The 26,288-nt window shown below is 36.4% G+C and overlaps 2 protein-coding genes and 1 long non-coding RNA gene across 5 annotated transcripts in view; 2 read left to right on the forward strand and 1 right to left on the reverse strand.

Moving 5' to 3' along the window:
• The first annotated feature begins 1,527 nt into the window (after window positions 1-1,527).
• Window positions 1,528-17,969, forward strand: LOC106881034 (uncharacterized). 3 transcript variants are annotated; one of them, XR_016241703.1, is made up of 5 exons: window positions 1,528-2,212; window positions 6,343-6,484; window positions 10,045-10,125; window positions 11,756-14,354; window positions 15,070-17,969. XR_016241703.1 is itself a non-coding variant. In XM_014931232.3 (4 exons), the coding sequence occupies exons 2-4, from the start codon at window positions 6,343-6,345 to the stop codon at window positions 11,926-11,928; spliced, it is 396 nt and encodes a 131-aa protein (XP_014786718.1). In that variant the 5' UTR covers window positions 1,783-2,212; the 3' UTR covers window positions 11,929-17,969. The 3 variants fall into 3 exon arrangements, 1 of the variants encoding a protein (XP_014786718.1); XR_016241704.1 differs by lacking the exon at window positions 1,528-2,212 and adding an exon at window positions 3,326-3,511; XM_014931232.3 differs by having other exon boundaries at window positions 1,783-2,212; window positions 11,756-17,969.
• Window positions 17,970-18,118: 149 nt separating this feature from the next.
• Window positions 18,119-25,877, reverse strand: LOC149137554 (uncharacterized). The gene is made up of 5 exons (XR_016241706.1): window positions 25,599-25,877; window positions 24,395-24,484; window positions 22,133-22,192; window positions 19,653-20,265; window positions 18,119-19,083 (listed from the first exon to the last, which is right to left on the reverse strand). It is a non-coding gene; the product is annotated as an uncharacterized LOC149137554 (long non-coding RNA).
• LOC106881032 (E3 ubiquitin-protein ligase RNFT1) overlaps window positions 25,152-26,288 on the forward strand; it is a 35,658-nt gene continuing 34,521 nt past the window's right edge. The window contains exon 1 of the mRNA XM_089351465.1: window positions 25,152-26,257. The gene's annotated coding sequence lies outside the window, so the exon portion shown is untranslated. The remainder of the gene's footprint in view (window positions 26,258-26,288) is intronic.

The raw sequence follows: 26,288 nt of genomic DNA on the forward strand, positions 1-26,288 counted from the left end.
CCTATATACAACTTCTCTACATATTCAGCAGAGCCATCTCCCTGTAAGTATTAGTGATTTGTCTGCTTTCCTACATACCAGGGCTTTGGCCTTTACTAAATTAACTTTAAGGCCACCACTTTTCCAGGCCTGTAATATTTATGTATGCTGCCATGAAGATATACATGAATATGTGAATGATCATCATCACCATCATCCTCGTTTAATGTCTATTTTCAATGCTGGTATGGTTTGGGCAGTTTGACGGGAGCTGATCAGCTGCAGAGCTGCCAGGGCTCCATATCTGTTTTGGCATGGTTTGTATAGCTGGATGTTCTTCCAAACAACAACCACCTTACACAGTGTACTGGGTGCTTTTTGTGGTACCAGTACAGGTACATTTTACATGGCACCAGCTCACACAAGCTCACGAAATTAAAAACACTCAGCTGAAGTGGGATGCAGGGTTACACTTGTATGCAAGGACACACTTTTACTTAGCTTCATGTGTCTTCTCAAGTATAGTGAACCACCAGAAGTCTTGGTTCCTCTGTCATCCCCTCTGTGAGCCCAACATCTGAAGATTCTTTCTCACCACTTCATCCCACCTTCCAAATGTTCCCTCCACAATTAGAGATAATTGAAAATCTAAAGATATAGCAGAAATTTATTTTCTTTGAAATATGCTTACAACTAAATGACATTTTAAATGGAAATAGCTTTCACCTAATTTTTTGGATGAATCCAGCAAAAAAGCTAGTTGGCCAGAGATCACTTATGTAACAAAGAAGCATTGTTACTACTTTTCTAGACAAGGAACAGTTTTGGTTCCGTAGTTATACCTTTTCTGGAAATTAGATACTTCCTTCTTATAGATATAAACTTTGTTTATATCTATGTATTTGTTTTGCAAGATTCTTGATGTGCAAACATGTATTGAAACAGATATTGTTATACTTTGGGGTGGTCATATTTTTTTGTCAATTAAACACATGCACTATTTATTTCAATTTCACATCATTTTTTTATTCATATTATATTTAGTTTATACATCTGTCAAAGTTCTTTAATCAAACATTCTGTGATTTCATTAGTGATTCTCTATCCTATATGTGTCCTCTTGTCCTGCTTATTCCATTTTGTCCTTCCATGGTATGTATCTCTATCAGTGCATGCATTTGTGTGTGTGTGTGTGTAAGGGTTTGTATATTAAACCGTTAGTACTCATGTCATTTATTTTTCCTCTTTCTGTCTGTAGTCATCAGGTTGTGTAGTGTGGTGGAGTGAGAGTAGATGTTATTACTCCATTCACATTTTATGTTGAGTTTGGTCTATCTTCTCTCGTGTGTCTATCCTCTGTAATCCTAGTGTCATGTCTGTTCTATGTGTTGATAAGATCCTAAAATCTTTGTTGTCAACTGAGGTTCTACATGTTCTAACTGAGCATGTTGGTAGAGCACTGACAAGCTTTTCTCCTCCTTGAGTCCCTGCCAGTGTTCACTTATCTGCTCACCTATGCTTTGTGCTGTCTCTGCAATCTAGGTCATTGTCCTGTTTCTACACTGTCCCTCTTATACTATAGACTATGTTCTCCTACGGCTAACTTGTTCATGGTATGGTGGAATAGAAGACTGAAAGAACACTTAGCAGAGATCTCCATAACCCTAACCATATACACTGCTACATTGATGATATCAACATGGTAGTAAGAACATCCCTAAAAGACAGTGTCCATGAACTAGACACTGACACCACGGAGAGCATCCAACAGATAGCTAACTATCCAGGTCAACCTTGCTTTTTATCTTTTCGAGGTGATTTATCCGTCAAGTAATAGAATCAATTTAATATTCCTATAAACGTCAGCAAGTGTGAATGCAATAGTAATCGAAGGGTAAGACTACTTAATCCTGTCTATCAGAGGTATAAGGCTCGAAGCGTTGGAGGAGAGGACTAGTCGATTACATCGACCCCAGAATTTCACTGGTACTTAACTTATCGACCCCGAAAGGATGAAAAGCAAAGTCGACCTCGGCAGAATTTGAACTCAGAACGTAGCGAAATACTGCTAAGCATTTCGTCCAGCGTGCTAACGACAGCCAGCTCGCCGCCTTGGATAAGACTACTTAATACTATTTTCACAGGACAAAAGTCACTTAAGAATTGCTTCCCTTTAATTAACTTTACTACTCACCGTGTGCGCCACGTGGTTGACATCTTCTAGACTTATAAGGTACTTTATTTTATTTTACTTGGCGTTTTCATTAGTATTTCGTTTTTGTTAGAACAACTAAACTTATATACATTGAATCAGAATTGTTTATTTAGAGTACACAAGTATTTTTGACCATATACTGTGCATGTATATATACACATTTAATTTTGATTTGACTTTTCTTGATTTAGCTTTTCTTGTACGAGTCAATGGATACTAATAGACTTGTTAATTCACATCCATCAGCTTTATTTTTATTTTTAAATTTCATTTTTTCACATCCTAAAGCAAGACTTAATTGAAACCGTAATTTACTGTTCTCAGTTAAAATTACGGCTTACCTACACAAGTGTCCGTTCCCCTTACTTTGGTTTCTCATAACTTACAGGAAAATGGATATATATATATATATTTTTTTGATTTACAGATTGAAACCTCTTAAATAATAACACAAATCTTATTCCCTGAAACTTCATGATAGCCAGAACGCCCTGTCGTACTAGGCTCTCCGTTATGACTTTTGCTTCATTCTTCAAAAGTTGATAAAATAAATATCAGCCAGGCGTTGGTGTAGATTACTTTCCTTCTGCCAAATTTGTCGATTTAGGCTTATATATTTTTTAAAAAATCATTTTGTGATCCATAGCAAGCGGAACCCATAACAGAATACCAACATTTTGGTTTTTTCAGTTTCTGTTTAGAATACGTATACTGATATCTACTTAGTTTGTGTGTGGGTCTCTTCTTTAATCACTGCCAAGTTATGAAAAACAATCGTGACATGGAGAAAATGAAACTAATTCTCAACTACGAAAGATTAACAAAAAAAAAAAAATAATAATTAAAACATGTATATTTATTTCATTCAATTGAAAGTATTACTTTCGGGAAAATGGATGGAGCTCCTTTAGAAACGCACCTCTCCAAGAAAATGAAATGCAATTTTAAAAAGTTATGAAAATGGAAAATATATACAAAATAAATTATGTATGCAAAACATTAGAAAGATTCATCCATTTTTTAATATTTTATACTAAAAAGTGAAACAAACGATAAACGGACACTCGCGAATATAAACAAACATGTCAGACGATACAAGGGGAGGTAATTTACTTTTACCAGTCAGGTATTATTAATGATACGAGGAGCCTGACAATATCGTTTGCCAATTCTTGATTGGTTTTAATCAGATTTTTTTTTACTGTGCACACTCGTTAGGGTTAGGTGGTTTGCACTCGCGTTACCTTCGCCCATTTTATGATGTTGTGATATACGACAGAAATAATTATAAAACAACAGAGTAAATATATTTAAGAAGTATGCCAGCTTTGTTATTTTGGTGGACATTGGAATTAGACACTGAGGGAAAATGGCTGTAACTTTTTTATTTTTTAAGTTAGGCGATTTTCGTTTTCGATAATGTATTCTATATGTCCCGGTCATGCGATTCCCCTTAAAAAGCATATCAAGTTTCGTGGTAGGGACTCCACATGTGATCCTTTTTCTGTTTCAATATAAATTAAAGCCGTTCATTTTCACATCTAAGTTGCGAGAAGGCTACTCGTACGACTTGGACATGTAGAACACAACGTCAAAAATGAAAATCGCCCCCCCCCCCGTGGGTGGGTGCGGGGGGTATGTGTGTGTGTGGGGGGGGGGGGGGGGGGGGGGGGGGGAGAGAATCTCAAACATTTTTTTTATGGGGGAATCGCATGACCGGGACATATAGAACACATTATCGAAAACGAAAATCGCCTAACTTAAAAAATAAAAAAGTTACAGCCATTTTCCCTCGGTGTCTAATTCCAATGTCCACCGTTATTTTTTTTCAGTTTACAGAGAAAAAAAAAAAAATTTAAAAAAATAAATTATACAATATATAACTCAGTGGCTATTTGGCGCCTCGTATCATTAATAGTACCTGACTGGTAAAAGCAAATCACCCCACCCCCTTGTATTGTCCGACATGAGTGCCCGTTTTCCGTTTATTTTATTTTTTTAGTATAAATTATTTAAAAATGGATGAATCTTTCTAATTTTTGGCATTCATCAATTATTTTGTATATATTTTCTATTTTCATAACTTTTTTTTAATTACATTTCATTTTCTTGGAGAGGTGCGTTTCTAAAGGAGCGCCAAATGGATATATATATATATATATATATATATATATATATATATTACGGAATCCCGCGTTTTAGATTATGGAGGATCCGATTCTGAAAAAAAATTTTTTTAATTTCAATTCCCATCCCCCTCCTCATTTTTCGGCGTGATGGAGGATTTTGGGTCGGAATTTTTCTGAAAAAATTTGAATTTGTGCTTATTTTTTCCATATTTTTAATCTGCGTATTTTCCCACGTAGATTGATTGAAAAAAAAAATTCGAAAATTCTTTTTTCGTTGAAAAATTGAAATTTTACGAATTTTTTCAGAATCGTAATCTTCGTATTTTTCTACGTATTTCGAAAAAAAAAAAAGAAAACCCAGAAAAAGTGAAAAAATGAAGATGGGGTGAGGAGATAGAAATTTTGAAAATGCGATTTTTGAAAAAAAAATTATGGATCCTCCATAACCAAAAACCAAAAAGTGAACCCGAAACCATGGTTTCGGGTTCAGTCCCACTTCTTGGCACCTTGGGCAAGTGTCTTCTACTATAGCCTCAGGCCGACCAAATCCTTGTGAGTGGATTTGGTAGACAGAAACTGAAAGAAGCCCGTCGTATATATGTATGTGTGTTTGTCCCTCTGTAACTTAGCGGTTCATAAGTTAAGATGCTGCAAATCCAATGAGCAATCTTGGGCCAGCTGGTTGCCTGTCTTAATATGTGTAAAACGTGTGAAGCGTATTCCCCAGAAAAGTGCATATATGCCTACAATAAAAGGATGGGTACTTTGTATAAATTTTGGTTTAGTGAAACTATTCATTGTGTCAATCGGGAATAAATATTGTTGGGATAAGGAAAGAAATCCATTATAGATTTTCTGCTTCTCATTGTTTATTTGATCAGTTCATATTGATTACTATTGTTCCTCAAAACATGTTAGTACTTGAAACATCTTAAAGGGATCTCTGTAAATTTCATCAGTCCATTTAAGAGCTGAATTAATATTTAGACTGAGCGACAATTCTTATCTTTATCCAAGATAAAGATGAGGCGGCAAACTGGCAGAAGCATTACCATGGTGGGCAAAATGCTTAGCGGTATTTCATCTGTCTTTACGTTCTGAGTTCAAATTCTACCGAGGTTGACTTTACCATTCATCCTTTCAGGGTCAACTTAAGTACCAGTTATGTACTGGGGTCGATCTAATCAACTGGTCCCCTTCCCAAAAAATTTGGGGCCTTCTGCCTAGAGTAGAAAAGAATATTTAGACTGAACATTTCTTATTGTCATCTAAATAAATTTTTAGTCCAGAAAGCCTGCTTATTTTCTTATGTCATTATTATATCAACTAAAATGCAAAATCTTTTATTACCAAAATTAGTGATTTCAAATTTTGATAACTGACACTGATTAGAACTTTCTGAAACACATCTCCATTCCAAAGCTTTGGATCAAACATGAACAGTCCACCCATCTTGGGGATTTCATTTTGTGTTCATGTCATCTTAGTTAACCTTTTCAAAAAAGCCTATTTAGTATATGACCATAGATTTTAATTTTTAGAAAACAGGTTAAAATCATCACCATCATCATCATGTCTTCTTAACTATGGTTAGAATTTGCTGAAACAGATTTTCTGTGGTTGATGTCCCTTGTCTTGCCAACCTTCACTTGTTTACATGCAAGGTATTATTTTCCCCATGGTTGGACATGTTTTCACAGAAGATTGGAGGCAGATGACACCACTTGTATGACATCAATACATGTTTACAACTATTGCATAGTTAGAGCAAGAAGACACACATATATACATATATAATGGGCTTCACCTTGTTTGTATTTAATAGTTTATCAGTGTTTGCATGCAGACATTTACATACTGTAATTGTAAGCATTTTTGAAGAACATGAAATTGGTCTTGATTTGTTTTTCCATCTTAATTTGGATTCTTAGTTTGTTAGGTCCCTTACAATATAAAATATGTTACATGAATTCTAGTTTTATTTTTCCATTTGACTAACTACATTTTCATTCTTTTCAGATGGCCAAAAGTGTTAAGAGTAAACAAAAGGTAAAGATACGGAATGAAAAACGGAAACGCTACTATGTTCGAGAATTAAACAATTTGAAGAAATTGGTTGAAGAACGAGAGACTCGCAGGGCTGTTGGAGATATTGTCAATTGTAAATATGCCATTTTTATGATGATATAATGTTGATTAGTGTTATGTAGATTTGAAATTAGTTTCAAGTATTGGATGGGTATTTATACATTCTTTTTTTTTCAAAATTTCTTTAAATCCATTTCACAAAGTTCATCCTGAATCTGGTATGAGGTGTCTGGCAATCTGTTAAACCCTGCTGAAACTACTTCTGGTTTTGAGAAAACCTCTGAGTCATTACACCGGCAACTATAACACACACACACACACACATACACACACACTGGTTCAACTACACTCCTTTATTATTAGTCAGTTGGTTAAATATCTAACTAATTGATTGTTTTTGTTTTATTTGTCAAAGTTCTTTTGTTGGTATTTGCAACCTTTTCAGTGATTTCTCTCTTTGTCTGTTACAGAGACCACATTTGTCATCATCATCGTTTTTTAACGTCCGCTTTCTATGCTGGCATGGGCTGGACGGTTTGACAGAAGGCTGGTGAACCAGGAGGCTGCACCAGGCTCCAAACTGATCTGGCAATGTTTCTACAGCTGGATGCCCTAACGCCAACCCCTCCAAGATAGTAGTGGGTGTTTTCTATGTGCCTCCGGCACGAGGGCCAGTCAGGCAGTACTAGCATCAGCGACACTTGGATGGTGCTTTTTACGTGCCACTGGCATAAGAACCAGTCAGGCAGCACTGGCAACACCTATGCTTGAATGGTGTTTTTTACATGCCACTGGCACGGGACCAGTCAAGCGGCACTGGTATCAACCACACTCGAATGGTGCTTTTTATGTGACACCGGCATGGGTGCCAATCAGGTGGTACTGTCATCGACAATGACTTCACTTGCCTCAATAGGTCTTTGCAAGCGCAGTTTATTGCCCAATGATTGAAGGGTAGTCTTAAATGGGCTGGTTATGCTGCACTGGCATAGGCCATGGTTACGCTCTCACTTAACTTGCCAGGTCTTCTCAAGCACAGCATATCTCAAAAGGTCTTGGTCTCTTGTCATCACCTCGGTGAGGCCCAACGTTTGAAGGTTGTGTGCTTCAGCACCTCATCCCAGGTCTTCCTGGATCTGCCGCTTCCACAGGATCCCTCTACTGCTAGGGTGTGACTTTCATTACCTGATCTAACAGCTTGATACCTCTAATTATTCGTATCTAATGCATCACCCTTACCTTTGTAGCAGTTGACTATGGTGCTGCTACACTAGTCATTGGATTTGACTCCTTCATGTGTCACCTGATTGACTATACAGGTGACTAGACTATAGCCGATACTACTGGACATTTTAAGCATCTCTGCAGTGATTCCTGATGGGCCGGGGGCTTTCCCTGTCTTCATACCCTTAATTGCTTTATTTACCAAGGTACTGTCCATTCGGATGGCTGGTCCCTCTGTTGGGTCAACATTTGGCAGACTCTCTTTCTCCCATTTGTTCTCTTCATTTAGCAACCTTTCATAATGGTGTCTCAAGTCTCTCTCCTTGCAGCCTCATCAAATGCAAGTGGGCCATCATCCATGCAGACACATTTCTGTCCTATGACTTCATGATTCTCTCTCACACTCTGTCTTGCAACATGAAACACTTCAAGTCTTTGATCCTCACAACGCAGAACATTGGCAAATTTTTTCTTATCTGCTTCGTTTCTGGCTAAGTAAACCTGTCTCCTAGCTTCTGGTGATCTGATACAGTTCCCTGCTACCACCGTTCTTCCAATGCTTCCATGCCTGTTTCTTTACCTTAATGGCCCTTTCAACTACATTGTTCCACTACCACATTATAGATGACTTTTCACCATCCACAGATCTGGTCAGTAGCCCTCGACAGGTTGTCCTGTAGAAACCTTCAGTTGTCTTCCACATCATGTGATGCTATATCTACCTCTATTTCGTCAAAAACTTTGAGTAATACGTCTCTAAATCTCTGTCCATTCGCAGGATCCTTAATCTTCCAGACCCTTCTCCATGTTGGCCGTCTTCTCTGGCATCCATTTAGCCCTGATCCTAAAGTCGCTAACTACTAATCTATGTTGTGGGGTGCATTCTTCACCTGAGAAAGTTTTGGCATTTATAAGTAGCCATCTTTCCCGTTTCCTGTGAGGATGTAATCAATTTGACTAGTGTGTCCACCTGATCGGTAGGTGACTAAGTGGCTGGCAGGTTTCCTAAAGTTAGTATTACAAACCATAAGATCATTTGCATCACAGAACTCCAGCAGCCTGGTTCCCTCATTATGGGAACCAAAACCATAGCCTCCATGTATGCCATGGAAGCCCCCTGTATGTTGTCCGACATGCCCATTGAAGTTGTTAGCTACAAAGAGAAGGTCCCTGTCCTTTGTCGACGAGGTAGTCTGCAAGAGAGTGTCATAAAATCGGTCTTTCTGTTCATCAGTCAGCCCCGGCTGAGGAGCATAGGCCAAGGTAATAGTTGCTAAACCATGTTGCAGCACTAATCTAATCTTAAGTATTCTATCACAAATTCTGACTACTTTGATTACCATATCAACCCATTTCAGTGTTCTCGGATCTTTTTTAAAACGGGGGCCACATTTTTCAAACTTCGTATACTTATCTATTTTGTGTTATAGAACAGAAAAATATTTTTGTATTCGAATTTATTTCATGTAAAAAATTGTCTTATTTCGATAATTTCAACCAATCACTGACAAGTATTCAGTTGTTTATATTTACTCCTTTGGCTGATTAAGCCATAGCTTCGTTTTATTTGCTTTTTTTCTTTTTTTTTCTTCGTTTTATTTGCTTTTTTCTTTTTAAATTTGCTGTTTTACCCTAACCCTAACCCTATCACCGATAGAATTGTTTCAGAATCATTTGTTTATGTAGTCGGCACTTAATGTATATCGGCTGAATGGACGTCAGTGATTGGTTGAAATTATAGAAATACGACAACTTTAACATGGAATAACTTAGGGATTTCTTTTTTTTTTAAGAAGACTAAGAGAAAAAGATGTTTTATATGACACATTCTACCAGTGTTCCAAGTTTCAAAGTGTTTCGTTAATGAAAAATGTGGTCCCCGTTTTAAAAAAGATCCGTGTTCCCTGCCCAGAAAATCTTATACCTATGTTCTTCGCCTGTGAGGAACCTAGCAGAACTTCCTCTCCATCTTTCTTCTTGGATGCAGTCTCAATTTAACCCTTTAGTGTTCAAATTACTCTGCCAAGTGTAAAGCTTATTTATTCATATCATTTTGAATTAGACATGTATTGTCGCATAGCTTTGAGATTTCAATGATATTATCTATTTTTAGGATGACATTGTAGGGTAGGTGCGAGAGGCTAGACCTGGCTACCTTGAACTTAAAACAAGAAGCATATTTGGGCTGGAAATAGCTGGTTTAAATGCTAAAGTGTTAAATTACTGATAATTAAATACAGTATTTTTGTAAGAACATTTTTATATTTGAAGCACTAACTTAAAAGAAAAAGATTTTTTAATAAATCTCTCCAGATATTTGCCTTTGTATAAAATTTAAGGTTTTTTCTTTTAAATCAAAATTAGCTTAATTATGCATGGGTTTAATTTTTAATCAACTTCTATTCCTAGGGAACAACACTCCAGATCCAGATGTTTTGACAAAGCCAGGTGGAAAACTAGAAACTGAAAACAAAAAACTAGGAAAACCTTGTATGTAACTGAGTATTTTGATTTTCATTCTGAATGCTAGTAGCTAAAGATATTTGTGTGTATGTATGTATATATATGTTATATATGTGTGTGTGTATATATATATATATATATATATATATATATATATATATTAAAAGTCAGGGTGTAATATGCACCTGTTTGCTAGAAAGAAGAGTTTAAATTCTCCAAAGCCACGCATCTCTCACTATATGTAAACATACATGGAGAATGTTGCAGATATACTGTTGTTCCATTTGTAAAACTACAAAGAGGAGAGTAGATATCCCAGTATCAAGTGATTTCGCTTTCTGTGTCAAAGGCACTTAAAACTCATCAGCTAGGCTTACTATGTAAACTATTTTTTAAAATATATTTACCATTCTGTGTGCATCTGTTCAGCTGAAGGCCTTGCAACTTCCAAACGAACATTAGCGAGCAAGTATCAATTCAATATATTTTGCCTTTTTGGTTGTTTGCTGGCCACGTTATCATTATTTTTTTAAAAAGATAATGATAACCTATTTGAATTATACCCAGTCAATAAGAATGAAATGTCCGATTTTGAACTGAAAGCTTATTTTACTCTATCTCAACAAAAAGCAATGCAGTTAATCAAAGTATGCACCTAAATCATCAACACAATTTTGCCATTTTATCAGTAGCTTATTTATGCTGGCAGCAAAGAATTCTAGAGAGCAAGAGGTGATGAAATCACGAAAGGCTGTTTTTGCATCTTCTTCAGATTTGAAGTTTTTTCCTTGCAAAAAGTTGTCTCATGTCTGGAAAACATGATAGTCAATTGGTGCAAGGTCTGGTGAATATGGTGGATGACAATATTTCCATGTTCAGTTTCTGTAACTTGAGTAACGTTCTTTGTGCGACATGTGGCTGAGCATTGTCTTGTAAGAGAATTGGTCTGTCTCTATTGACTAATCTTGGTTGTTTAATTGCAAGTTCACTCATCATTTCATTCAATTGGTCGATATATACATTTGCTGTAATTGACTTACTAGGTCTCATGATGCTGTAGTGGATGACACCAGCACTGAACCACTAAACAGACACCATTAGCTTTTTTTGGTGAATATTCTTTATTGGATTGTGTGTTTGCACTTTGTTTTTTATCCAACCACCTGCAGAACGCTTGCTGTTGTTGAAAAGAATCCATTTTTCATCATGTGTAACAATACAATGCAAAAATGGTTTGATTTTATGCCGTGACAGCAAAGAACAGCAAGTTTGAAGATGACATGTCATTTGGTACTCGTTCAGTTCATGTGGTACCCTCTTGTCCAGCTTCTTTACATTGCCAATTTGTTTCAGATGGCCCAATACAGTTGGAATCAACCTCAAACCTTGCTGCTAACTCACGCATAGTTTGAGATGTATCCACTTCCACTACAGTTCCCAGCTCATCATTATCCACCTTGGTCTCAGAGTGGTTGGCATTAGGAAGGGCATCCGGCTGTAGAAACATTGCCAGATCAGATTGGGGCCTGGTGCAGCTGCTGGCTCTCCAGACCTCAGTCAAACCGTCCAACCCATGCCAGCATGGAAAACGGACGTTAAATGATGATGATGATGATGTTGATGATGAAACTGCTTTAACTTATATTTCATCTTTCAGGTGAAGGAATGGACACTTCTGAGAAAGCACCAAAAGTTTATGGCAAAGATCTTAGAGACAAAGATGGAAACTATCCAGACTGGATGAATAATAAGCAAAAACATAAACAAAAATTAAAAAACAAAAGAATGAAAGCAAGGAGATTGAAGCAAAATAAAAAAAGAGTTAAATAGATAAAAAAAATTTTTTATGTAAATTAGTTTTTATTTGCTCTTTTGTGTCATCTAATTTTGTATTATTATTCATTGCATAAATATACCAGATTATTAATAACTTCCACATGATTTAAGGGGCAAAAACAGAGAAAGAGACATGATTTTTTAACAATGTTGCTGTTAACTTGGGTGATGTTTTAAATTATCTAAAATATCTTGAAACCAGTTTGTAAGAGAAATATATGGATTGTGAAGATGAGGTAGTCAAGTGATATTGTCTACTCTCTACTACAAACCACAAGATTGGAAAAGCAATCAATTTGAAACAAATTCCAAATTAGTAACCCAAATTATCTAAAATAATAATAATTTGGAAATGTGTAGACCATCCCAGACTATATAAAACAAAAACATTTAGTTTTGAACCAACACGGTCACTCGGCCTGCTAAAAATAGCAACCAAATCGCCCTCAAATTGCATTTATCTTTTAAAAATGGGGATGGTATTTGAATAAGGTAGACCTAGAGTCATATTAAAAAAGATATGGTCTTTGTTGCAGCCTTTGATTTTATGCCTGCTCTATCAAAGCTGACCTAGGGCTAAACAGCAACATATATTACTTCAGTCCTTTTTTTTTTTTACCATATTCTTGTTAGAATATACTGCCTCTATTTCAATTAATTTTTAAGATAATGAAGAATTTAGTAAAATAACTTGGTTGTTATTAAATAAATTAAGATGAAATTTTGATGGAAGGTTTTATTTAAATAATTTTAAAGCATGAATTTTGTATCATAGGACCAGGGGTGGTCCCAGGCAGGTTGGTATCAAAAAGGTTATATATATATTTTTTTATATAAATTTCATAATACTAGGTACAGACATGGCTACATGATTAAGAAGGATTTGCAACAAGAGTAACCATAGAAAATTGCTTCAATGAATCTCTTCCAGTCCATGCAGGCTTGGAAAAAGCAGATACAAAAGCAATAATAATAGTTTGCATTAACAGTACACAGCAGTCTATGATTGAAATATCATTTTTTGTTAGGTCATTATTTGTTTTATAGAGTCATATGAAAAATAAAGCTATGTAGGAAATATTTAAATAATATAATTTAATAAGGTTATTTTAATGCATTCATCTGCAGAATTTCTAAGGACACAGTATTCTGTACAAAAGGTCTATTTCTCATTCTTCATTTTTACCACCATGCTAGTTCCATTTGAATTTCTTACTGTGGACATAGCTCATAATTATCATTTAGTTATTGAAAAATAAAGTAGAAAATTTATTCATTCTCACATTTGTTAGGGTTTAATTCAAAACGTTCCAGTTTCTGTTACATATACAGAAGGTAAAAGTGTGTAGATGTACATCTTTACACTTATACAGGTAGATATATAATCATCAACATACTGATCTATTATATACATAAATATATATGCAGTTGTGTTACTATGAAGAGTGTATCCAGACAGATTCTCTTTCAAATCAATTGTGTGACAACTTGGTTACTTTCCTAACTCAGTCTATTTGTTTGATATCTCCCTAGTTGTTTCTTTCTAGAACATTTCCTTTGCCCTTATAGCAGTTAATTATTATACCTATATGTCAATAAAAGAATCAGTGATTATATATATCAGATTTTTTTCTGTTAATGAAATCTCTCATAAGGCTTTGGTCAGCCATGGGCTGTTGTAGAAGACACTTGCCCAAAGTGGTGAGAGAGAGAGAGAGGGTGTAGTAAGAAGGTATATTGATAGGGAGAGCAGAATATGGATCTTAATGTGAGTGGAGATGAACCTGAATGTAGATACTATATATCACAGTCTCCATCCCACCATCACCATTTTTACATTCATGTTTCCATGCTTCTATGGGTTGCGTGGGGCATTTCCTGCACTGCACTTTACCATGAATCAGTAATTTGTGATCTTTTTCATGAGGTTCTTCATTCTCTTGAGATCATCTATCATTACTTCTTCATCCTGTCTTTGTTGGTGTCCCTCATCCACATGTTCCATCCACTTGAAGTGCTTGGCACTTCTTTATACAACTACACTTCACATGCTTATAAAAGCAGACTCTTATTTCTTGCACAACAGCTGATTCCTCTTATATCGAGTTTTTCTCTCAGCTCATTTATACTCTGCCATTCAAACATACTAATATTTCACATTCGGTAGAATAGGCTTGTCTCATTTCTTTCAGCTTCCACAAATTCTGCTCATTCAAAGTTCATGTCTTGTTACCATGCAACCTAGTACTTCATGCATAAGTTTCACACAATATGTCCTTCTCTGAGAGAAGACCCTTTAATATTAGCAAAGATTTTGCTCCTTTAGATTATTTCCATCCTGTTCTTACTCTGGCAACAATGCTTTTGGAACACCCACTTCACTAAGCTATTTTGGTAACATCATCATCATCATCATCATCGTTTAACGTCCGCTTTCCATGCTAGCATGGGTTGGACGATTTGACTGAGGACTGGTGAAACCGGATGGCAACACCAGGCTCCAGTCTGATTTGGCAGAGTTTCTACAGCTGGATGCCCTTCCTAACGCCAACCACTCAGAGAGTGTAGTGGGTGCTTTTACGTGTCACCCGCACGAAAACGGCCACGCTCGAAATGGTGTCTTTTATGTGCCACCCGCACAAGCCAGTCCAGGGGCACTGGCAACGATCTCGCTCGAAAATCCTACAGGAGCCAGTCAGGCGGTACTGGCAACGGCCACGCTCAAAATGGTGCATCTCATGTGCCACCCGCACAAGAACCAGTCCAGGGGCACTGGCAACGATCTTACTTGGCTTGCCGGGTCTTCTCACGCACAGCCCATTTCCAAAGGTCTCGGTCCGTAGTCATCGCCTCGGTGAGGCCCAATGTACGAAGGTCTTGCCTCACCACCTCAGCCCAGGTCTTCCTGGGCCTACCTCTTCCACGGGTTCCCTCAACTGTTAGGGTGTGGCACTTTTTCACGCAGCTATCCTCCTCCATTCTCACCACATGTCCATACCAGCGCAATTGTCTCTCTTGCACGCCACAACTGATGCTTCTAATGTTCAGCTTTTCTCTCAAGATACTTACACTCTGACGGGTATTCACATTGACATTACACATCCAACGGAGCATACTGGCTTCATTCCTTGCGAGCTTATCATGGGCTCCATCAAAAATTGCCAATTTATTAGAACACATTACTGCAATTTTAATTTCAGTCATGCTAAGCAGTGTATTTGCTGCTCTATCATCCATTTTCAAAGAAACATTTATCACAACTGCGTAAATAAGTGCTGAGCACTCCAAGTGGAAGGAGAAAGTACAATAAGATAGGGGATACCAGTGGAAGGGGAAAGTACAATAAGATAGGGGATAAAGTGGTGAAGATTCATCTCAAGAAGGAAGTGATAAAGGGCTGTGCTGATTGTTAAAATGCAGTGATGTAGAAGACCCAACTACCAGTGAAAGCAGGGCAGAATGTAAATAAAAAGTTTGGAATATAAAATATATTTTGACATCTGGGTCTTTTGCTTATTTTGTACTTGCTAAGTCTCTACCTTGCTGTGATTTTTTTGTTTATTCAATACCCTTTCATTTCTCAGTCACTTCCCTATTCACTATAGCATCCCACTCAGAGAATAAAACACTAGATCTGCCCGTATCCAATCCCATTTTACTATTATTTGTATCTTGCACTCTTTTTTTCTCTTCCATGACATTGCTTGGGTAATGAGGGATTACATTGGATTTGTTAATATCCTACACAACTCTTCTTTTACATCTGTACTCCCTCTCTCACTTGTATATTGACACCCAACACTCGCTTACCAGCTAACATTATACCTTCCTCTACTGCTTTCATTGACGTCCATCATACACAATCACTCTTTCTCTTACCAGCATTTAGTACAACTTTCACCTAATATTACTTGCTCTCTCTCTCTTATCAGCATTTAGCACCTCCCTTTCATCATGACACCTGAGTAATGAGGAATTACGTTAGATCTTTGGAATCTTTTACATCACCATCCAGCTCCATCACATGTCTTTTAGAGGCCCCTTGCAACTTTTTGTTTCAAGGCCCCATCGCTTCAATCAAAATTCATATTCTATGCATCTTTTATTCATAGCTATATTTTACTTTATTCTATCCGAAGTTCAATATTTCACGTTATCCTAAAGAACATCGTTAAAAATACAAGTTAAATTTATTTAGGTCTATTACAAATTTCAATAAGTAAAACTTCCAGATATCAATAAAAGAGCACTTTTATAATCCAGACAACCTTCAAAGACAAACACAACACACTTTCCATTTCACAAAATCATCGATCAGTTCAGAATAATCAAGCTAAGAGCTAAGTTTGTGTTCAATAGATATCATAGACAATCCACAAAGTCTGGTACACATCTGTGGTACAATGTAATACTTTTGCAGGTACAATGTATTAATGTTCTATTTCTTGAAATTTTCAGTTAACATAGTTTAATTCTTCTTCAACATCTTAACCAAAGTAAATAGAGGATTCATCTACATACTTTGATCTTAACATGGGGCCCCCTCAAATGCAGGGGCTTAGTGATGGCCCTGCCTCCACCACCTCTTTTTCTCTTTTAAACAAATATACACTGGCCATCAACATCTCTCCCTCATCATGATCTGACTGATGAAAGATTACATCTTATATGATACCTCTTCCTCAGCCTTCACTCCTTCTCCTTCCTATAAACATCACTCTCTTACCTTCACCATATCTTCTATAGTGCTAGCTTCTGCTCTTTTCCCCAGGAAACTCGATATTGTCATTTATCAAACTACTAACCATTTCATGACTATCTATCACTAGCACTCTCCCATTACCTCCTGCTATTAGTCTCATTATACATGGTCATTATTTCTTTAGTGGAGGCACTTAGCTTAGTGGTTAGGGACATAACAGACTTATGATTGTAGTTTTGATTCCTGGACCTGGTGACAGTGTGTTCTTGAGCAAAACACTTCATTTCATGTTGCTCCAGTTCACTCAGCTGGCAAAAATGAGTAATCCTGTGATGGATTGGCATCCTGTCCAGGTGGAGAATTTATACACTATATGAGTCAGCATGACTTTTACTTTACTATTTCTTTGCAAACTCTTTTCCACTTCCTCCCTTCTCTTCCACACTGTTATCCCAATCACCCCCCCCCCCCTGATACTCTTGTCCCTTTAATCCTTTCACCCTAGTTCATATTTTGAAATTGCCCTCTCTGCTCCATATGAATAAAGAAAATGTAGAGCAGTGAGGACTCCTTGTGTCTAGCAGTGTACAGAACAATTTCACTAGTGCTGGTGCCACAATAAAATGCACTTTGTACACTCTGTTTTTAGAAAGGACATCCAGACGTAGAAATCATGCTAAACTTAAAAAGACATGGCTGCCAGCCCATCTATAAGGAATATAATTCTGAATTAGAACTCACTTGGACTATGACAACCTGGAAAGTGAGCATAAAATGATGTGTATGCATAGGTATTAGGTAGATAAATATATACAGAGGTTGATAGTGAAAGTACAATGCATACAATGTCTGATGACAGAAAGCGAAAGTACAATGCATACAATGTCTGATCTGCACATGGAGAGGAAGAGCGATAGATACACTATCATATATATATTCTGCAACCATCACTCTCATTATTTGTAATTCAATAGCCTCCTACTGCTTCATACAAAATTTTTAAATACGCATTATAAATTATGTGTGATTATCAGGTCAGTAGGTTGCCAGAGTTATTGGAGTACCAGACAAAATGCTTTGCAATAATTGTTCCAGTTCTTTATTCTGAGTTTGAATCCCTCCAAGATTGTACTTACACAATTGATAAATTAAAGTACCAGTTACATATTGGGGTAAATTTAATCAATTTTCCACTATTCCCTAGTGTTATAATCAAAACATCTTATTCTAAGTACTATTTATAATGGCTGGTATAGCTTGTCACAGCTATATTGATTTATCTATAGCTAATGTAAATAACTCTATTGTTAAATAAATCAATGTTATCCTGCAATTTTGTTAATCATGGACTGAATTTATAATTCTTTACAACATATTTAGCATTGGCTATTATAAATTTTCGGATATACTATCTGTATTGATGATGTCTTAATTTTATTTCAAAAATACTTTTACTTTTGTATTAATTTCTATAAATATTTCTTTCTTTTTTTTTTTTTGCAAGATGTGTGATATGCAAATAAGTGTTGAAACAGATGTAGTTGTATCTTGAGAAGGTCATTTTTGCCAACAGGGAACACACACACACACACTGGTTCTCTTTCTCTTTTTCCTATTGTTCATAGTCAACTAGTTAACCAATTACCTGACTGTGTAATTAATTATTCAGTCAATCAATAAACTGACAAACTTGGAGGAATGATGGCATGTCATTGATAAGGTCACAAATGACAACAAAAGGACACTAACAAATCAGCTGATTAACTAATCAAACAATAAATTAGTTAATTGATTAACTAGTTGATTAATAATGACAAACGATAATAATAGTTTCAAATTTTGGCACAAGGCCAGCAATTTTAGGAGAAGGAATAGTTGATTACATTGGTCCCAGTACTGACTCTAATAGGATGAAAGACATAGTCAACTTTGGCTGCATTTGAATAATAATTCTTTCTACTATAGGCACAAGGTCTGAAATTTTGTGGGGAGGGAGGCAATTGATTACACTGGTCCTAGTGTTCAACTGTTACTTATTTTATTGACCCCAAAAGGATGAAAAGCAAAGTTGACCTTGATGGAATTTGAATTTGGAATATAAAGAACTGGAAGAAACGCCACACAAATTATTTTGTCCAATATGCTAATGACTCTGCCTGTTTGTCACCTTAATGATATTAATAATATTGTATTTTGGAATGGTCATTTATTTCTTTTGCCAAATAACCACATGCACTATGTATTTGTTCTTCACTCATTTATTACTGTTCTTATTCTAACTCATGGTTTCTGGACAATGATGTCCAGAAATCTTTCATCACACATCTGTGTCCTCTTCAACAACACTTTCTGTCTCCATGTATGCACTTCCATGTTGTGTGTTTATGCACATGTGTTTGCGTCCATATTTGTGTGTGTGTGTCATTTGTTCTTAGTAGCACTATGACCTTCCCCTCAGCCCCATCCCCTCCCCGTTGTCGCTGCTGCTTTCCTAGGACCCAAAATTTGGTACAGTTCCTGTATCTGTGTGTGTGTTCGCTCATGCTGCTGTCATTGTGGTAGTTGTTGTTACTGCCATCGTTGTCACCACTGTTGCTGTTGTCATTGTTAGTCATGTTGTTGATACCATTGTGGCCATCTGAAGTTACTGTGTGTGTGTATGTGGGTTCACTTCCTATGTTGTTGTATATATGTCCTTTATATAGATTTTTTTTTAAATAAATAAATCTATATAAAGGGCACGGATACAAACAACATAGGGAGTGAACCCATATACACACAAACAGTAACTTCACAGATGACCGCAATGGTATCAACAACATGACTAACAATGACAACAATTACTTCAAGTAATGACAATGATGGCAGTAACAACAACTACAACTACCATGATGGTAGCAGTGTGAGCAAACACAAACATAGAGAGATACAGGAACTGTACCAAATTTTGGGTCCTAGGCAGCAGCAGCGACAACGGGGGAGGGGAAGGTCACAGTGCTACTAAAAACAATGATACACAACATAGAAAAACAGAATAAGTGGAGGAAGAGCACACACACAGATGGAAAGTGTTGCTGAAGAGGTCACAGATGTGAGATGAAAGATTTCTGGACAATGAGCATGAGTTAGAATTAGAACAATAATGAACGAGCAAAGAACAAATACATAATGCATGTGGTGTGTGTTTATTTGGCAAAAAAAAAAAAAAAAAATCACCATCCCAAAATACATCTGTTTCAACACATGATTTCATATCAGGAATCTTGCAAAACAAATCCATAAATGTGACAAAATAATAATCCTTTACTACTATAGGCACAAGGCCCAAAATTTGGAGGGAAGTGGCTAGTCAATTATATCAATCCCAGTGCTCAACTGGTACTTATTTTATCAACCTCAAAAAGACGAAAAGCAAAGTCAACCTTGATCGCATATAATCTCAGAACATGAAGACGGACAAAATGCTGCTAAACATTTTGTCCGGCATGTTAAGGATTCTGTCAGCTTGTCACCATAAAAAGAATAAGAATAATCCTTTCTATTATAGGCATAAGGTCTGAAATTGTGGGGGAAAGGGAATAGTTGATTACATTGATCTCAGCATTTGACTGGTTCATATTTTATTGACCCTAAAAGAATGAAAGACAAAGTTGACTTTTGGTGAAGTTTGACATGACATATCTAGCACATTAACAATTCTAGTTCATCACTTTAATAATAACAATAATAATAATTTCTTTTATTAGCCTACAAGGACTCAAGACATGAAGGACAATATCAAAGGATAAGATACAACACACAAACAGGTGGGGTTTACATCAATGAAAGGATATAACAAGATATAAAAATATAAATTAAAAAATAAATAATTACTAAATGGAATTCCCCAATAGTGGAGTAGTCTACTTGAAGTAATTTGGGGTAAATCCCACATAAAAGTTCCTGGCTTAATCTGCCATCTCTGAGGCATAGAAAGTGCCAACTTCCTGTTTTTTTCCTCCTACTTAAGAAAACATACTCAGAACAGATTGATTCAACCTCACCAGTTTTGCCATTCTCAACCACCTTTTGATAAACACACTAGAAGGCAGCACCTCATCTTCCTTGACAGATGATATCTGAAGAAATTGATGAGTCTGGCCAAAGAGAAAAGTGCTTGTCTTCAAACATTTCAAATGGAAAGTAGTACATTGATCTTCACTGTATACTACACTCAGTAGACAATTGAATTCGTCTTACATGAGACAGCAGCTGATCAACTCAAGTGTGGGTGGTGACAGCAGATGGATTTTCTGACCAGTGGAGCCTGACCTTTCCATAAGAATAAAAAAACTAAGTGCTCCAATATGGTCAGAATTTTCTTGGGACAAGGTATGATGGTATTTTGGCAGCAGTACATTACCTAGGTGAGGTATGCACTAACTACTTCCGATCTGCCTTTCAACCTATTTGTGTGAAATCAACCACTCTGACCTTTGTTTCTTCTCTGTTCCTGGAGATCTAGTCTGAACCAGACACTGGTCATTTCCATTGAACCCTCTATCTAGTAAGAGAAATCGCCACTTGTCAACATGGACTTGCCGTGTCAAGAGCTTAGTTATAAATGCACCAATTTGTCCTGGTTTATGTATGCCCCAGTTCATACCTTATATTCTTTCAGTATAGTGTTGATTGTTTCTATATCTGATGAGTCCAACATGACAATGATGTCAGCATATGCAGAATCAGCTCTTCTGTGACTAGTTCCTGCTGGGTATCCCTCAAATTCTCAAGCCTTCACAGAAAAGGCTCCAATGCCAAAAACATAAAGCAGGTCGAAGGGGAGCTTCTTGACAAACATCTTAGTTAAAATCGTCAACTCAGTGTTGAGTAGAGTTATGGGGCTGAAACTTTCAATCACATCACCCTCGGCAGATTCACCACTCCCCAACTCACAGGACTGGGAATACCCTGTGTTGCCAACTGCAGTACACAACTTCCAAAACAGAAGCAAACAAGTCAGGCATTCGGAAACCATCCAATCCTGATGATTTGTGTCCTACACAGTAGATTAGTTATTTCCTCTGCTAAAATTGGCATTTTGCAACACTCAGTCTCCCTGACTGATTGGTATGTCATACCGTCTAGGTAGCCCTTAAAACCTGCTGTCTCAAGTATACCACTCCTCAAAAAGAGTTTGAAGTACTGCCAAAACACAGCACACATGTTTAGAATTAGAGAGCACACAGCCACTGCAGTTTGTCACTGAATTCTAGATTTGTTATCATGCTGTGTCTCTGATACCCAAGCTTAACCAACAGCTTTTGAGCCTACATGTTTCAGTGCACTCACCCTAGCTTGGACATTGCAATCTTCATGTTTCACATCTGCAGGAAAAATTACCCTGACACATACATCAAAGGCATGTCAGAACCAGCATGTATTCACACCTTTAAATACAAGGAATACTGGTGGAATACCTAATAAAAAGAGCAATTTGGTGCAAATGTAACAAACCTGAGATTGTTCTGTAGAACAAGGAACAAGAGTCATGCACTGTTGTAGAGGTCAGCTGCCCTGTGGATGTGAATATATCATCAAAAATCCAAGAAAAAGAACATTTATGGTGAAATAATGTAGAACTTACAGGTCTTGTACCTTGACTATAAATTTTCATTTGAACCTATCACCATAGGTGCATTAGGCTATATATCTATAAATTCACAGAAAAGAAATACTGGGTTTTTCAAAGAAAAAGCAAAAGAAACTAACACACATTCTACAAATCCAATCTATTAGTGGCATAGTTTGTAAGACATTCCGAAGATTCTCCATCTGAGGTACTCTAGAAATAAACAGATGCACACACTTCGGTGTGTGTATTGATAGCTCAACCAACACACCAACTCAACCACATATTTACAAACACGGGGAACTCTCTTAACCTAAAAAGTTTGATTGCTTTGTTAGCAACTGGCTTGAACTCCCTTAGGAAGAACTTAAATAAAACACAAAGGAAAACATAAATGCATAGATATGAGTGAGTGGACAAACGAAAGTGGCACTCAACACATTTAGTAGGGGTTACATATATTATTGAGGCTGAATCAATGTGTTTTATATAATTACAATAATAATGATTATATGTATGTATATATACATCTGTAGTTAAGTCTATGTCCAGTCATAGAGTAACCAATGGCTTCACATCCACAGAGGGCTTAGCCCCATGGACATCTCCTCAACGTTAATGGGGCTAAGTCCATGGAGCTAAGCCTTTTGTGAATGCGAAACCATTGATCACTCTATGACCAGACACAGACTTAACTACATATAAATAAATTACTGCTCTATGCTTTAGAGCAGTAGTTCTTAACCTTTTTACTACCATGCCTCCCCTAGGAATTTGTCCTTCTCTCCATGCTACACTTGCATCTATTAATAAAATTCCCTCCCAGATTTTAAATAAAATCTAAAATATGTTTTTAGTCTTTTTAATGAATATGAATTAATCACATTATACAAAATATGTATAATTTTATATATAATCACATTATACAAAAAGTGAGATACTTGACACTTTTTTCTTAGCTACAAGATCTTGAATATATGGTTGCATGCCAGAGAGTGCACAACATCCCTTTCAACATTCAGCCTGTTTCTGTACTTGGTCTTGACAGCAACAAGTGTGGAAAATGCAGCTTCACAATGATATGTGGATCCAAAATTAGCTAAAATCCGAAGAGCCTGATGTGAGATCAGAGGATAAACAGGAAGGTACTTGATCCATAACGTTTCAAAATCCAGTTCTTTGAAGTCTTCCTTAGCTCAAGAAACACCTCTTGCACTTCATCCAAAGCATCAGTAACTTCACACTGAAATGGGTTCCTGATGAATTTCCAAGTTTCACACTGTTCATCTGTATCTGGGAAGTATCTGATGAATTCTGTTTACAAGTCAATTAGATGAGTGATTATTTGTTTCTTTAACTCAAAATCAAGGCTACTGTGAATGAGAGCAGAATCCAAGTAACTAAAACTGGCAGTATTTCTCTGCTGAATTTGACATATCCAGAGGGCAAGTTTGGCCATGAAGGTTCAAATGATGTCGTGGTGCATTAGAATGTTGATGTTTTTCCCTTGTAGTTTAAGGTCGAGAGCATTCAATGCTTCGAAGATGTCCACCAGGTAAGCTAGAGGTAGCTGAAAGACTTCAGACCGGAACTCATGGAGATCTGCCTTCTGTTGCAAATCTAGAAATATTGCTACATCTCGTAGTTCATAAAGCCATCCAAGCATGTTCCCCTTTGATAGCCATCATACATTCATGTGAAAAAGCAATGCTTCATTTTCAGATTCCATATCTTTACACAACAGTTTAAGGCTCCACCTTTAACAAAGTTGACAACCTTGATAGCCACATTCAGGACATTTCTCATTTCAGTAGGTAAGGTTTTGGATGCTAAGGTTTCACAATGAATTATGCAGTGTGTACTGATAACAGATGGATTTTTTTCTCTCACCCTAGTAATGAATCCAGACTTCAGACCAAGCATGGCTGGAGCTTCATCAGTGCACAAAGTTGGTTTTCCTGAAAGAAGTTTGATACATCACCAAAAATAGCTGCTGCTGTTGTACAACTTCCCATAGGGTGACAAAACAATATATTCTCTTTGACACAGTTGCCTAACACAAAACGAACATATACCAGTAGCTGAGAACACTGAGCAATATCAATCATTTCGTCACACTGGATGGCAAAAATAGAAGAATCTCTTACTTGGTTGAGAATTTGATCTTTGGTGTCTTGAAGCAAGTTGTCGATCCTTATCTTGACTGTATCGTTTGATAGTGAAATTAATTTCTCGATCTGCCGTTGAAAGGGAAAAGATCCAGAGTTGTTAATGAACATAAATTTTCGTCCCCAAATTTGGTAAATTTTGATACATTCACTCGCACGATTTTCACTAAGAAAAAAAAAAAAAAAAAAAAAACCTCGGATTTTTTGCGTAAAATCAAGTACCCTGACCTACTAATATGCCGCAACCCCCTTAATTTTGTTCGGAAAAAAGGGGTTGCGGCATATTTGGAGGCCAGAGTACTTGATTCCACGCAAAAAAAAAAATCCGAGTTTTCTTTTATTTTTCCTTCGTGAAAATCGTGCGGGTGAAAATATCGAAATTTACCCAAAATTTTTTAATAGCATAAATGAGTTTATGCTATTAATGAGAAAATATTGAAAAACATCAATACTTGTCAGAGTGAGAAAGAAACAAGGAGGGGGTCATGGGATATGCTAGAAACAATAGCCAAATCTCCATTTAATCACATCTTTTCTGAAAATATTTACTTTTTTTTTTTTTACTGAAAAGGCTTATCCTATAGTTTTTACTTGTGTAGTGCTCCCAAAAGAATCATCGTACGTAGTGCCGACAAAATCGGTCCGGAGAAGGGAAGAGGGTGATGTAAAAAAAAAAAAAAACATCAATTCCAAGGGCACTGTCAAAAAGTCTGAAAAGTCCCCGTCAAAACGGAGTAATTCCAACTTATGTGAGCGATCTATCCCTGACGTCCAATTTCGTATGACTTAGCACGTGAATCTACCTGCGTGAATTAAGAAGTTTATTTATTTTTAGATGTGTTGATACTCATTCTAACAAGATGGGTAAAATGATAAACTTCTTAAATCTCGCTGGTAGATTCACTTACTAAATTAAACGAAATTAGCAATAAAATTATGATTCCAACTGTTGAAAGAAAATTGAAATTGGGAAGCGATATATAAACTCGGGAAATGAGTCATCAGAACTTTTTAAGGTAGTGAATTGTTTACCAAGAAATATTATCGAATCAAAGACTGTAACTCAATTCAAGAATACTATTTTGAGAAACAATCTTTTTGATGTAATCTGAAAAAGTTTATTTCAAACGATTTCGTAATTACAATAGTAAGAAAACAGTAAACTGGTTAATAAAATTTGTACTTTCCATATACAAAAACCGTAGAATGAAAATTCAGCAGCAGAAGCTTAACAAACAATAAGGAAGCCTCTAAGTTCTTGCTTGATCTGCTAGAAATGAAGCCAAAGCTCCCTTAGATCACACCCTATGGGCATATTAGATAATGTAGTTCTATGGTTTGAATGCTTTTCATCATTGGTCTGCTCGACCAGCTCTGACCTAGGACTGAATATATTACAGTTACGAGCTGGATGTTTTTAAAGCTGTTATTCCAACAGTGAAGGTGTTTACGGCGTTGTCTTCAAGAACGATAATCAAAAGACGGAAGTCGTTCATGTCGACGGAACTGATCGGCGAGCTGATGATTTAGATTTATTGATTAGACTCGCGTTTATTTTATTTTTTATTTTTATACAACAACAACAATATATATATGTGTATGTATTCTTGTCTAGCCTTACAACATGGCAGTTATCAAGTAAAACTAACGTAACTATTTATCTCATGTTACTCAGTTTTAAACCTACTGACGACGTCCGGTGCCACGTTCTCTGTACAACATCAAAACACTTCAAATCGGACATGAAAAAAACAGAATTATATGATTATTTGTCTTTTACAAACCTATTGAAATCAAAAATAGTTCTTTAAATTTCTTAATATGATTCATATTCATTATACGGTAAGTAAATATTTCCTAAATTGTTTAAAGA

The sequence above is a fragment of the Octopus bimaculoides genome, chromosome 1 (assembly GCF_046866305.1).
Source record: "Octopus bimaculoides isolate indiv1 chromosome 1, ASM4686630v1, whole genome shotgun sequence".
NCBI classification, from domain to species: Eukaryota; Metazoa; Mollusca; class Cephalopoda; order Octopoda; family Octopodidae; genus Octopus; species Octopus bimaculoides.

What these genes read in the sequence shown, in the direction of transcription:
- LOC106881034 (XM_014931232.3), top strand. Translation starts at nt 6,343, where the DNA reads ATGGCCAAAAGTGTTAAGAGTAAACAAAAGGTAAAGATACGGAATGAA. An exon ending in TGTTGGAGATATTGTCAATT is followed by an intron (nt 6,485 to 10,044) that starts GTAAATATGCCA and finishes TTCTATTCCTAG; the next exon opens with GGAACAACACTCCAGATCCA. An exon ending in CAAAAAACTAGGAAAACCTT is followed by an intron (nt 10,126 to 11,755) that starts GTATGTAACTGA and finishes TTCATCTTTCAG; the next exon opens with GTGAAGGAATGGACACTTCT.